General features: G+C 45.3%; 1 protein-coding gene across 1 annotated transcript in view; it reads left to right on the plus strand.

Moving 5' to 3' along the window:
- The first annotated feature begins 443 nt into the window (after positions 1-443).
- The window catches only part of TPCN2 (two pore segment channel 2), a 76408-nt gene continuing 61823 nt past the window's right edge, over positions 444-15028 (plus strand). Inside the window, exons 1-4 of the mRNA XM_089684572.1 lie at positions 444-639; positions 6132-6193; positions 8230-8306; positions 13073-13250. Coding sequence (XP_089540698.1) covers positions 504-639; positions 6132-6193; positions 8230-8306; positions 13073-13250 — 453 coding nt within the window. The 5' untranslated portion in view covers positions 444-503. The remainder of the gene's footprint in view (positions 640-6131; positions 6194-8229; positions 8307-13072; positions 13251-15028) is intronic.

The raw sequence follows: 15028 nt of genomic DNA on the forward strand, positions 1-15028 counted from the left end.
GTGTGTCCACCATACACTCTCCTATACCCCATAAAACACTCCATGCGTCCTCCATACACTCACCATAACACACTCCTCTACCCCAAAACGCACTCTATGCGACCGCTATAGCCCATAACACGCTCCATGCAATCAGCAGTCCTCTGTGCTCCTCGTTCTTCCGGGTCTCTCCATGCCCCGCCTACATACACCTCTCTGTACCTCCCCCCAGCACTCTCCAGCGTGTAGTAGCTCCGCCCTGACATGTGACTAACGAGTGACACTCCGCCCCTCTACTATACAACCCAATTACAGACTTCTGGAAAGTTTTCCTGTATGCGAATAAAGTTTTCCCTATACAAGCTCTTGCATTCTGGGAACTGTTGTTCGGAGCTGTGCCGGCCGCCTCTACACAGAGGAGGATCCGGACACGGAGGACTACAATTCCCAGAGTGCAGTGCGCAGCCCCGTCTTCTGTGGGGAGAGAGATCGGCCGGGAGAGAAGTCGGTGTGTCTGTGCCGGGATGGAGTCCGACCCTCTGCTGGGTCCTCTGCAGCGGAGTTGGTGTGCGGAGCCGGACTTCAGCGCCTCCCTGGAGAAGAACCACCGAGACCGGACCGGATCCGTTTCTTCTGGAGGGGGGGCCCGGAATGGGAATGGTGAGAGTGGCGTTGTGATCGGAGTGGGAAGTGTGAATGGAGGGGGGGGGGGATGGGATCGGAGGGGGGATGTGATTGGAGGGGGGAAATGGGATCGTAGGAGGGATAGGATTGAAGGAGGGGTGCGATCGGAGGGAGGGATGTGATTGGAGGGGGAAATGGGAATCGTAGGAGGGATAGGATTGAAGGGGGGGTGCGAACGGAGGGGGGGGATGTGATTGGAGGGGGAAATGGGATCGTAGGAGGGATAGGATTGGAGGGGGGATGTGATTGGAGGTTGGAGTGCGATTGGAGCAGGGTGGGGGGGATCAGAGGGCGGGATGCTATCGGACAGGAAAATCGGAGGGGGGCAATGTGATCAGATGGGGGGTGCAATCGGAAAGGGGGATGCGATCGGAAGGAGGGATGCGATCAGATGGGGGGGTGCGATCGGATGGGGTGATACGATCACATGAGGGGGGCGATGCAATCGGAGGGGGTGTGCGATTAGAGGGGGGTGATGGGATCGGAAGGGGGGGGGCGATCGGAGGGATGCGATGTGATAGGAGCGTGGGGGGTGATCGGAGGGAGGCGATGTGATAGGAGGGTGGGGGGCGATCGGAGGGGGTGTGATTGGGATGGGGGGGTATGTGTGATCGGAGGAAGTGTGATTCGGGGGGGAAGGGGGGTGATCGGAGGGCGTTATCCTGGAGAGATCAGCTACACCCGGCATGACGTTTCTATTAGCAGAACATCAGACGTGTTTTCTATTCTATACAATGATATCGGGATCTGTATACAGGACACTGACCAGCCAGAACATTATGACCACTGACAGGCGAAGGGAAGAACATTGATTATCTGGTTACAATGACATCTGAAAGTGGGCGGGATATAGTAGGCAGCAAGTGAACATGTTGTTCCTGAAGTTGATGTCTTGAAAGCAGAAAAAAATGGGCATCACAGTTTGTAGTGTATGGGGGTTGTGTATTTGCAGACTGGTCAGGGTGCTCATGCTGACCCAGCTCCACAGCCAATAGCCCCTACAATGGTCACATGAGCTTCAGAACTGGAGCACAGAGCAATGGAATAAGGTGGCTGGTCTGAAGAATCATGTTGGTGTTCTGACATCATGTGGATGGCCGGGTGTGTGTCACTTACCTGGGGAGGAGATGGCACTGGGATTCAGTATAGGAAGAAGGTAAGTCGGTGGGGGAAGGGTGATGCTTTTGGGCAGTGTTCTGCCTGGAAACCTTGGCTCCTGCCATTCATGTGGAAGTGACTTCATACAGACCACCTACCTAAACATTCAACTGACCGAGTCCACCCCTTCATGGAAACGTTATTCCCGGATAGCAGTGGCCTCTTTCAGCGGGAGAATGCTCCCCGCCACACTGCAAAATGGTTTGAAGGGCACAGTGAGGTTGAGGTGTTGACTTGGCCTCCAATTCTCCAGATCTCAGTCCAATCAAGTATCTGTGGGATGTGCTGGAAAAACAAGTCAGATCCACGGAGGACCCACCTCAGGACTTTCAGGACCTTTTACTGACGGCTTGGTGCCAGATACCACAACATACCTTCCGAGGTCTAGTGGGGTCATACTGCAAGGAGTCAGGGTTGTACAGGGTGGTAATAGGGAGCTAACCTGTATTAGGTTTGGTGGGGGGGGGGGGTCATAAAGTTGTGGCTGATTGCTGCGTGTGTATATGTGTGTGTGTGTGTGTATATATATATACACACACACAAACACACCTATATTTATTTTTTAATTGCTCATAAAAATAATTACACATAATGTACTTTTGATGCTGTTTTTTTTTTTTTTTACATTTTATTAGGGATTAAAAAAATATATATACATATAAATATATACAGTCAGGTCCATAAATATTGGGACATCAACACAATTCTAACATTTTTGGCTCTATACACCACCACAATGGATTTGAAATGAAACAAACAAGATGTGCTTTAACTGCAGACTGTCAGCTTTTATTTGAGGGTATTTACATCCAAATCAGGTGAACAGTGTAGGAATTACAACAGTTTGCATATGTGCCTCCCACTTGTTAAGGGACCAAAAGTAATGGGACAATTGGCTTCTCAGCTGTTCCATGGCCAGGTGTGTGTTATTCCTTCATTATCCCAATTACAATGAGCAGATAAAAGGTCCAGAGTTCATTTCAAGTGTGCTATTTGCATTTGGAATCTGTTGCTGTCAACTCTCAAGATGAGATCCAAAGAGCTGTCACTATCAGTGAAGCAAGCCATCATTAGGCTGAAAAAACAAACAAACCCATCAGAGAGATAGCAAAAACATTAGGTGTGGCCAAAACAACTGTTTGGAACATTCTTAAAAAGAAGGAACGCACCAGTGAGCTCAGCAACACCAAAAGACCCGGAAGACCACGGAAAACAACTGTGGTGGATGACCGAAGAATTCTTTCTCTTGTGAAGAAAACACCCTTCACAACAGTTGGCCAGATCAAGAACACTCTCCAGGAGGTAGGTGTATGTGTGTCAAAGTCACCAATCAAGAGAAGACTTCACCAGAGTGAATACAGAGGGTTCACCACAAGATGTAAACCATTGGTGAGCCTCAAAAACAGGAAGGCCAGATTAGAGTTTGCCAAATGACATCTAAAAAAGCCTTCACAGTTCTGGAACAACATCCTATGGACAGATGAGACCGAGATCAACTTGTACCAGAGTGATGGGAAGAGAAGAGTATGGAGAAGGAAAGGAACTGCTCATGATCCTAAGCATACCACCTCATCAGTGAAGCATGGTGGTGGTAGTGTCATGGTGTGGGCATGTATGGCTGCCAATGGGACTGGTTCTCTTGTATTTATTGATGATGTGACTGCTGACAGAAGCAGCAGGATGAATTCTGAAGTGTTTCGGGAATATTATCTGCTCATATTCAGCCAAATGCTTCACAACTCATTGGACGTCGCTTCACAGTGCAGATGGACAATGACCCAAAGCATACTGCAAAAGCAACCAAAGAGTTTTTTAAGGGAAAGAAGTGGAATGTTATGCAATGGCCAAGTCAATCACCTGACCTGAATCCGATTGAGCATGCATTTCACTTGCTGAAGACAAAACTGAAGGGAAAATGGCCCAAGAACAAGCAGGAACTGAAGACAGTTGCAGTAGAGGCCTGGCAGAGCATCACCAGGGATGAAACCCAGCATCTGGTGATGTCTATGCGTTCCAGACTTCAGGCTGTAATTGACTGCAAAGGATTTGCAAGTATTAAAAAGTGAAAGTTTGATTTATGATTATTATTCTGTCCCATTACTTTTGGTCCCTTAACAAGTGGGAGGCACATATGCAAACAGTTGTAATTCCTACACTGTTCACCTGATGTGGATGTAAATACCCTCAAATTAAAGCTGACAGTCTGCAGTTAAAGCACATCTTGTTCGTTTCATTTCAAATCCATTGTGGTGGTGTATAGAGCCAAAAATGTTAGAATTGTGTAGATGTCCCAATATTTATGGACCTGACTGTGTATATATATATATATATATATATATATATATATATATATATATATATATATTAGTAGGAAGAGCTACACAATTTGAAGTTTTTTTTTTTTTTAGTATATTTTTATTTTTTAATTGCTCATAAAAAATATCACATAATGTACTTTTGAGGCTGTTTTTTTTTTTTACATTTTATTAGGGATTAAAAAAAATAAATTTATATATATATATATATATAATGCCCGTGGCTATCATTCTTTCCTGCATCCCCTGTAAATTGCTGAACTAAAGAGAACGGCTTGGTTGTTGTGGCGTCCTATAAACTTCCTATAACAGGGATTGTTCCTAGCTATATATTAAAAAGGCTTTAAAGTGGTTGTTAAGGATCCTTTTCTTCTTTTTTTTCTTTCATACTAAGCATGTCCTACTTGCCTTCTCTGTGCAAAGTGCTGGGTCCTCACTGGATTTGATTGACAGCAGCAGGGGCCAATGGCTCCCCCTGCTGTCTCTGAGCCGGTGAGGAGGGAGAGAGACCAGAACCGCTGGATCAGGATAGGACTCAGGTAGGTATAAGGGGCAGGGTGAGCGGGCAATACAACTACTGCAACTTTTATCTTTTCTTTTTTTTTTTAGTTCAATGCAGGGAAAACATGTCCTGCGTTTAGAACCACTTTAAGTACAATTGTTTCCCCCCCCCCCAGCCAAGGTCTCACCCCCCCATCCAGTAATCTTCACAGCACAGCCCCCCTGCAGAGCCACCCATCCTTTCCTCTAGAAGTGGTCGCTCTGTGCTGCAGGTTTGTTCTGCAGCCCCATACATTCCTATGTAGAAGTCGCACTCATGGCAGCCTCTAGCAGCCCCTCACAGTACTGTTTTCCCATAGGGATGAGTGGAAAAATACTGATCGCTTGGCTGCCAATAACGCGGACTATGGCACATGACACATATACAGTAGCGTAGTTCATGCAGTTTTGGGACAGATGGATCCACACCCATCCTATTATCATGTGACAGTGTTCATGACATTCCTGGCTGGTGGCCGATTACTAATTACATACAAATGCTGAATCATGACTTCCACATGAGCACAGCTGTCATCAATGTAATATCATTATAATGTACACTGAGGGGGCTCATCGAGGGACTGCACAGCACTGCCAATGTCCCACCAATCAGAGAGAGTGACTGGGTCACAGATCTGTCTGGTTCTCCACATATGCTGCTTGTTCTCTAGATATTGATGGCTAACTCCAGTCCAATCAATGATTTTAGATTTGGATTCAGTGTGTAAGGCCTGATATATTTATGTGTACACGCATGTGAGAGCCGTGTTTGCCCACACGGGGATTTACAGGTGCATCCCTGTTTAGCGCTTCCACAGATGCAGCCACTTCTCCCAATATAAGAGCCAATCAGGTCCCTGAATGGAGACAACTACAGGGCTGTCACAGGCTCTCTTCGAATGTCCCACTATTCCCACCCTTATGGCCCAGCTCCTCCAATCATAGAAGCCGTACTACATCATCTATGACTGAAACGTGATCTATGAATGGAGGGTCTGGACCTATCAATCATCTGCCTGTTCTCCATTTATAGATCCTCCACCATTCATAGAAGCTGTCATATGACTTCCGTGAATGGAGCAGCTGGGCAATAGGGGGGGGTTTAGTTGGGCATTTGAAGAGAGCCGGTGACAGCCTGTTAGTTGTATTAACCCCTGCCACACTGGACGATTCCAGGGTTTGGGGGGCACGGACAGTGGAGGATTTCTACCAAAAGAAGAATTAGCACAAGGGACACTGTAAGTTATGTCCCTTGTGCTGATTTTTTCTTTTTCTTTTTAGCTGCACTTGGGCTTTAATAAATATAATGATAATATTTAATAGGTGATAATTTAACTGCCCCAGCATATTTCTCTTTCTATCGATGTTCTAGTTCCGGATTACAGTAATTGTCAGTAGTGGTCCAATACGGATTTTACATAGACGGTAACTTTTTTTTTTTTTTAATCTTTCCAGGTGCTGTGTGTGATCATCTGTATTTAAAACAAGCAGTTGTGTTTATTGAAGATGCAATCCAGGTAAGAATAGGAACATAAAATATACTCCTATATAATGCACAGATTGTGGTTCCTAGTTTGGGTCTATTTGGCATCTCTCTGATCGCTGTATTCAGGTTTATTCAGTAAAGCACAGTGTCGGCTGTAATCTCTTTTCTATGGTCAACTCAATTATACATCATCATGTCGGCAGCCCATTGATCGTGGCCATGTGACAGGTCCCTGCACCGTCAACCCCCCCCCCCCCCCCGCGCCTCTTAGCTGCAGCCCCCCCTCTTCCCTCCTCCTCCCTCTCCCCCCCTTCCCCCCTCCTTCTCCTCCCCCCCTTCCCCCCTCCTTCTCCTCCCCCCCTTCCCCCCTCCTTCTCCTCCCCCTCTTCCCCCCTCCTCCCCTCCCCTTCTCCTTCCTCCTCTCTCCTCCCCCCTCCTCCTCCCTCCTCCTCCTCCCTTTCCATTCCACCCCCCCTTCCATATAAGCCTGTATATGTATTTGCATGACATCTTTTAAAGGCATAGTTCACTTTTTGGGAAAATCGAATAAATGCACCCATGTTAAAAATTTTTAAATAAAGTTCATTGAAACCTGCAGAGCATGGCCGCCACAATCTGTTTATTGCGGGTGCAGCACACAGGCTCCTGGATTGCTTACATCCCAGCCCCAGGTCTGTCTGGATGTCTGCACATCCCATTGTGGGACTGCAGGAAAATATCAATGGATTACAAGTATAGTGACACCACCACATAGTGCTGGATCTACATCTTTGAGTTCCTCTGCTGTGGTTGCAGATGGGACTTGTAGACTTTTCATTCTCAGGTCCCAGATCTGTGAATGGATCATGTGGCTTCATTAGCAGGGCCATACACAGCTGTGCCAAAATCAAACAGACAGAAGGCTGAAGGTAACAGCAAAAACAACAAAAAGACAAAGTACACATGTCCCTAGTGCGATCAGTCCTTTAATAATGATCCATATTCCAGTCCATACAGTCACGTTAGAAGATCCTGTGCAAGTCGATCCAAACCGCAGATCTCCGTGAGGAACTCTCGTGCCTTGTTCCTCCTTATGCATCCACACTTGTCTGGGGGTACCCAGGGCACTTGAAGTGTCCTATCCAAAGTGTGACAGCAGTGGGGCAGAGGGAAGACCGAAACACCAGTTCACTCTTCAGTGACGGCTTGCTCAAGGTGCCGGAGGTCCTGCATGTGTGCAGAGCTATGGACAGAGCTGGCGCTGCTAGCGAGGAGAGATGATGGAGGCCACGGGTGAATCGCTGATGCTTGTTGCTGGGAAAATACATTTTGGAGGGCGTGGCTCCTTTTTTCATGTCTTTTTTTTTTTTTTTTTTTTTCCAAGACCTGGAAGAGGAGTCCATGCCTCCAAAATGTGAGATTCTTAGTACTGTATTTATTGCACTTGGAAACACAATCACTGGATATTTTTTTCTTTTGGTTGTTTTTTTTTTTTTTTTGTGCAGGTAGAAGCACCCTGCGTTTCTGGTTACATGGGGTGTGGTTTCGGGATGGGGAGGGGAATGCGTCCATGTCTTATGTGACACCCTAACTGTCTCTGTAATATGAAATCTGCTCAGAACTTTTAGAACTTTATTGAATGGTGTTGCTGCCACTGATGTATGGCATATGTCTGCAGCAGCAGGGGGATTTACACACACACTCCCAGTGGCTGTCGCATGTATCTCTGACAAGCCAACTTTCGGCTGTCTGGTGGAAGCGATCTGGCGGATGTACAGCTGACGGATCACTTTCATAGGCCCCCGTAATACACTGACCGAATCCCCTACCACTCCCACTGTGTTTCCCGGGCTCCAGTATCCCACCTGTGAGCCTCAAGGCATGATCTGCTCTTCATTGAAGGGCAGGGGAGACCTCAGGGGTCTAATTGCCAGGCTTCTTTTGCAGGGAACCAACCCGAAACATTTTAAGATGATGAGAAAGATGACAGCAGTGAGTGGTGATAAGAATGTGTGCTTTTGTATCGGTGGGATGGGAATGATTTGTTCGTTTTAATTTCTGACCTGGCTGTGTTCTTTCTGTTCGCAGTATCGCTCCATAGACCATCGTGTTGATCTGTATTCTCTGCGGCTCTATCGCTGGTATTATTCTGATCTGTGCCAGTGGTAAGTAAGCTCTTGTTTTTCATTTATTGCTGCATAAAACCTTGTTGTGTGTTGGCTATAGACAATACATTGTACACAATCCTTCCATGTCCCCTTCTCCATTATTCCCTGGCATCCTCTGTGGGCTGTATGTTCCAGCACAGTAATAAGGGTTTTAGGGGAATCTTCACACAAAATCATTTTTTTTCTATTGTTTTTGCAAGTGGAAGCATTAGGACATCTGTTTAGTTTCTATTCATATTTGTGGAGGAAATTTCACTTCTTGTTCCCATAACCACATAGGAAGTGGGGAGGATAAAGCAGGGTATACACGTGTCGAAATTTGTCCTGTTCAGCAAGAACTGAGCAAATCTCAGCAAATCTCAGTATGTGTGTATCCCTCACATGTTTGGATGCTGGGATCTGGGAGGTTTTTTTTTTGTTCATCCCCAGTTGGATGAAAAAAACAAAACTCTGCAGGCATACCTAGCCGACGTTTACACTATAAGTACAGCAAAAAAAAAAAAAAAAAGAACACGGGGTTCTAACACTTCACTTTTTATGAATAAAGTGGTTTTATTTGCTGATGCGTACCTAGAGAGGTTCCACTTGCTTCCTGTTCCTTTGAGCACGCAGGGAGGAGTAATCTCCCCTGCAGGGGGCACAGACAGAGATCCTAACTGCATCCCACCTTATTTAAAACTAGAAAAAAAGGTTTTGGCAGGAGTAACACTTTTTCCTAGTTTAAAATAGTTAAAAGATGCCTTTTAATTACCTTCCTTGTTCCTGTCCACCTCCCATATCCACACCAGTGAAAATCCTAGTACTTCTGGGTATAGAAACTCATGGCTATACCCCCTACTTTCCCATAATGCATTACTTGCTGTCATTGCTTGCTGTCATGAGCAAGTCACCAGTCTCGAATCCTGTCACATGGAGGCAATCCTGGCAGGCTTGTATTTGCATAGGGTCTGCAGTGCAAAACGCGACAGTGGATTGGATCACCAAGCCATCCTCTGTGTGACCTCCTGTAGGTGGTGGTGGGCAGGAGGAGCAGAGTGGACACGGTTCTAGAATGACAGGAAAACTTCCCTGAAGGTGGTGGGTCGGCAGGGAGATACTAGAGACTATAGAGGGTGTAGGTGGCACGGAGGGAGATGCTAGAGGGGCTATAATCTGAAGGTGGCAGGCAGAGAGACTCTGAAGGGGCTATAGACTGTATGAAGGTAGCAGGGAGAGGCTAGAGGTGCTGCAATGGTAAAAGACACTGCTCAAAAAAAATTAAAGGAACACTTATTAAACAGAGTATAGCATCTAGTCAATTAAACTCCTGGGATATTGATCTGGTCAGGTAAGTAGCAGAGGGGGTTGTTAATCAGTTTCAGCTGCTTTGGCGTTAATGAAATGAACAACAGATGTACAGTGGGGATCGAAAGTTTGGGCACCCCAGCTAAAAATTTGTAATAATGTGCATAAAGAAGCCAAGGAAAGATGGAAAAATCTCCAAAAGGCATCAAATTACAGATTAGACATTCTTATAATATGTCAACAAAAGTTAGATTTTATTTCCATCATTTACACTTTCAAAATAACAGAAAATAAAAAAATGGCGTCTGCAAAAGTTTGGGCACCCTGCAGAATTTATAGCATGCACTGCCCCCTTTGCAAAGCAGGACCTGCCAGTGTCGTGGATTGTTCTCAATCATTGTCTGGGAAGACAAGGTGATGTCAATCTCAAAGGTTTTAAATGCCCAGACTCATCTGACCTTGCCCCAACAATCGGCACCATGGGTTCTTCTAAGCAGTTGTCTAGAAAACTGAAACTGAAAATAGTTGACGCTCACAAAGCTGGAGAAGGCTATAAGAAGATAGCAAAGCGTTTTCAGATGTCAATATCCTCTGTTCGGAATGTAATTAAGAAATGGCAGTCATCAGGAACAGTGGAAGTTAAAGCAAGATCTGGAACACCAAGAAAAATATCAGACAGAACAGCTCGCAGGATTGTGAGAAAAACAATTCAAAACCCACGTTTGACTGCACGATCCCTCCAGAAAGATCTGGCAGACACTGGAGTTGTGGTACACTATTCCACTATAAAGAGATACTTGTACAAATATGGTCTTCATGGAAGAGTCATCAGAAGAAAACCTCTTCTACGTCCTCACCACAAAAATCATCATTTGAACTTTGCAAATGAATATATAGACAAGCCTGATGCATTTTGGAAACAAGTTCTGTGGACCGATGAGGTTAAAATTGAACTTTTTGGCCGGAATGAGCAAAGGTACGTTTGGAGAAGAAGGGACACAGAATTTAATGAAAAGAACCTGTGTCCAACTGTTAAGCATGGGGTTGGATCAATCATGCTTTGGGGTTGTGTTGCAGCCAGTGGCACAGGGAACATCTCACGAGTAGAAAGAAACATGGATTCAATAAAATTTCAGCAAATTTTGGATGGTAACTTGATGCCATCTGTGAAAAAGCTGAAGTTAAAGAGAGGATGGCTTCTACAAATGGATAATGATCCTAAACACACCTCGAAATCCACGGGGGATTACATCAAGAGGCGTAAACTGAAGGTTTTGCCATGGCCTTCACAATCTCCTGACCTCAACATAATTGAAAATCTATGGATAGACCTTAAAAGAGCAGTGCGTGACAGACAGCCCAGAAATCTCAAAGAACTGGAAGACTTTTGTAAGGAAGAATGGGCAAAGATATCTCAAACAAGAATTGAAAGACTCTTGGCTGGCTACAAAAAGCGTTTACAAGCTGTGATACTTTCCAGAGGGGGCAGTACAAGATATTAACTCTGCAGGGTGCCCAAACTTTTGCAGACGCCATTTTTTTGTTTTCTGTTATTTTGAAAGTGTAAATGATAGAAATAAAATCTAACTTTTGTTGACATATTATAAGAATGTCTAATCTGTAATTTGATGCCTTTTGGAGATTTTTCCATCTTTCCTTGGCTTCTTTATGCACATTAATACAAATTTTTAGCTGGGGTGCCCAAACTTTCGATCCCCACTGTACTAGAAGGGTAACAAAGAGATAACCTCCAAAGCAGATATGGTTTTACAGGTGGAGGCCACTGACATTTTTTCCCGAATCATCTTTTCTGACTGTTTTTCACTAGTTTTGTATTTGGCTAGGGTCACTGTCACTACTGGTAGCATGAGGCGATACCTGGACCCTACAGAGGTTGCACAGGCAGTCCAACTCCTCCAGGATGGCACATCAATATGTGCCATTGCCAGAAGGTTTGCTGTGTCTCCCAGCACAGTCTCAAGAGCATGGAGGAGATTCCAGGAGACAGGCAGTTACTCTAGGAGAGCTGGACAGGGCCGTAGAAGGTCCTTAACCCATCAGCAGGACCGGTATCTGCTCCTTTGTGCAAGGAGGAACAGTATGAGCACTGCCAGAGCCCTACAAAATGACCTCCAGCAGGCCACTGGTGTGAATGTCTCTGACCAATCAGAAACAGACTTCATGAGGGTGGCCTGAGGGCCCAATGTCCTCTAGTAGGCCCTGTGCTCATTGCCCAGCACCATAGAGCCAATTGGCATTTGCCATTGAACACCAGAATTGGCAGGTCCACCACTGGCGTCCTGTGCTTTTCACATATGAGATCAGGTTCACCTTGAGCACATGTGACAGACATGAAAGGGTCTGGAGAAGCCATGGAGAAAGTTATGCTGCCTGTAACATCATCCAGCATGACTGTTTTGGTGGTGGGTCAGTGATGGTCTGGGGAGGCATATCCATGGAGGGACACACAGACCTCTACAGGCTAGACAATGGCACCCTGACTGCCATTAGGTATCGGGATGAAATCCTTGGACCCATTGTCAGACCCTACGCTGGTGCAGTGGGTTCTGGGTTCCTCCTGGTGCACGACAATGCCCGGCCTCTTGTGGCAAGAGTATGCAGGCAGTTCCTGAAGGATGAAGGAATTGATACCATTCAATGGCTCTACACTCTCTTGACCTAAATCCAATAGAACAACTCTGGGATATCATGTTTCGGTCCATCCGACACCACCAGGTTACACCTCAGACTGTCCAGTAGCTCAGTGATGCCCTGGTCCAGATCTGGGAGGAAATACCCCAGGACACCATCCGTCGTCTCATTAGGAGCATGCCCCGATGTTGTCAGGCATGCATACAAGCACGTGGGGGCCATACAGACTACTGAGGACCATTCTGAGTTGCTGCAATGAAATTTAAGCAAAATGGACTCACCTGCTGCATCATTTTTTCACTTGGATTTTCGAAGTGTCTTTGAATTCAGTCCTCTGTAGGATGATAATTTTCATTTCCATCAAACAATGGGGCATCCTTACATTCCTAACACATTATCCAGTCCATATCAGTATAGATATCCAGCTGGGTATTTTTCCCTATAGAGATCTGATGTGTTTTCAAAGTGTTCATTTCATTTTTTTGAGCAGTGTATTTCCATTTGCTGGTTATAGCTGTCAAAAGACTTTTAACTTGGCTTTTAACTCTTTTTTTATTTGATACAAAATGGGATATTTCCAGTAATTGGCTTCTAAATCCCTGTAGTGCAGTCCATGGTTGAAGGTGCAACTGCCTTTGCTGCCCGTCCTTGGATTTTAATTTGAAATATTGGAAGCAAAGCCTCTGAAGGTGTTTTCTACATACGGGGATGGTTGGGGGGATGGCTGGGAACATTTGACTTTTATCTATTCCCTCCAATGAATAACACATCTCTGCTGTAAAGTTGTATTTCTTTATTTTATGATCAATTATTGCTTACTTTTTAAGGATCCTAAATGTGACCATATTTGTGAATTTGGCTCTTGCGTTTATTGAGAAGCCCTCATCTCTAACTGTAACATCAGATGTGCGTTACCGCAAAGCAGCATGGGAGCCGCCCTGCGGACTGACGGAAAGTGTGGAATTTGTGACTTTTCTTATATTCATTACTGACCTTTCTGTAAAGGTAATAACTATTACTGGCTGGCTGACCTAGAATTTATATGTACTTTTACATTTAGAGTTTTAGAGCAAAAAAAGGCTATTAAGGCCGGTTCACCCCATGCCCACATTTGTATCGCACAGCTGTGCATTGCTGTGCGATTCAACCCACATGCAGAACACACTGTTTTTGCGATCTGTAGCGGGTGTCAATAGAAATGTAACTACATCCAAAATGCAGGTCACAAACACAGTGCTGCACCAGTTTGCGTGGTACTTTTGTACCATGTGATCTGGTTACAATGGGGTTTATTTACTAAAGCTGGGGAGTGCAAAATCAGGCTCACTTCTGCGTAGATATCAGCTTTCAGGTTTTATTGCCAAACCTTAATTGAAGAAGGTTAGAAGCTGATTGGTTTCTATGCAGAAGTGAGCCTGATTTTGCACTCCCCAGCTTTAGTATATAAACCCCAGCGTGTTTTAAAAAGTAGTGCATGTACTACTTTTAGCGCAGTGCAGTGGGACTTTAGTCCATTCAAAATGAATGTGCTTGAATTTGCACCGCACATAGCTGCATGTGAATCGCACAGGAATGCGCAGCACGTTCCTGTGCGATTCAGCTCTGGGCATGGTGTGAACCGGCCCTTAACGTGAACCTGCCATCAAACTGAAAGTCTAATAAAGTGAATGTTCAACTTTAGCAACTTTGAACAAAAATTCCTCTCTTTGCAGTTCCAGATTCCTTGGTACATACCAGCCATCCTCATTTTAAAATGCTGCTCTTGCTTCCCTTTACATATGCAGCGATGGGGGTCCTTTTCACAGAAACAGCTGGTTTCTCCATCCTGCTGTTTGCAGAACAGGCTGCATGCTAACTGTGTGTACCCCATAGTGGGCGCACACAGGCAGCATGGGTACTACAAGGTTCAGTCTGCATGCATGTGCAGTGCGCAGTCTCATTTTCTAGTTGCATCAGCTGAGCTCAGGCATTAAAGGGGTTCTAAAGCCTCCAGGCTTTTTACCTTCTATGTAACAATGCCCCCCTGCCCCCTTTACCAGAGCATCCAGAAGAAGAGGGTCAGGGCCACTCTGTGCAATTCACAGAGCAGGTAAGTATAGACATGTTTGTTATTTAAAAAAAAAAACATTTACAGCCACTGTAAAAAATTATGGAGTTACCTATTTGGTAATCCCGGTGTCTGCTCTTCTGGGAAGGTTTTCCACAAGATTTTGGAGTGTGTCATTGGGAATTTGTGCCTATTAGGTCAAAAGAGCATGTGGAAGGTCAGGTAGGGATGTTGGATGAGAAGACCAGGCTCACAATGACCATTACAGTTCATCCCCAAGGTGTTCAGTAAGGGCTCTGTACAGGACACTCCAGGGTTTCTCCACACCTTGTCACACCAGGTCTACATGGAGCTGACTTTGTTCACAGTCTTTGTGGAACAGAAAAGGGCCTTCCCCAAACTGTTACCGCAAAGCTGGAAGAACACAATGGTCTAAAACAGGCTTTCTCAACCAGGATGCCCAGGGACCCTGGTGTGCCTTCAGGCTTCTTCAGGGGTGCCTTGGCAAAATGCCCAAAAATTGTATACAAGCTAGTAGGTAGATCAATCCTGCCTTTAGTACACAAAGCCACAGGTTTTCATTGTGTACTTTTATGACCTTCTAGCTGCCTGCATCCTAACAACCAATGACATCAGTTGATAAGGAGGATGTGGGTGCATTCTTTTTATTATTATACAGTATTTATATAGCGCCAATAGTTCGCTCAGCGCTGCACATTACAATGGGAGACAATAC

This window comes from Staurois parvus, unplaced genomic scaffold, assembly GCF_062004578.1.
Source record: "Staurois parvus isolate SC_StPar_1 unplaced genomic scaffold, SC_StPar_1.0 ptg000350l, whole genome shotgun sequence".
NCBI classification, from domain to species: Eukaryota; Metazoa; Chordata; class Amphibia; order Anura; family Ranidae; genus Staurois; species Staurois parvus.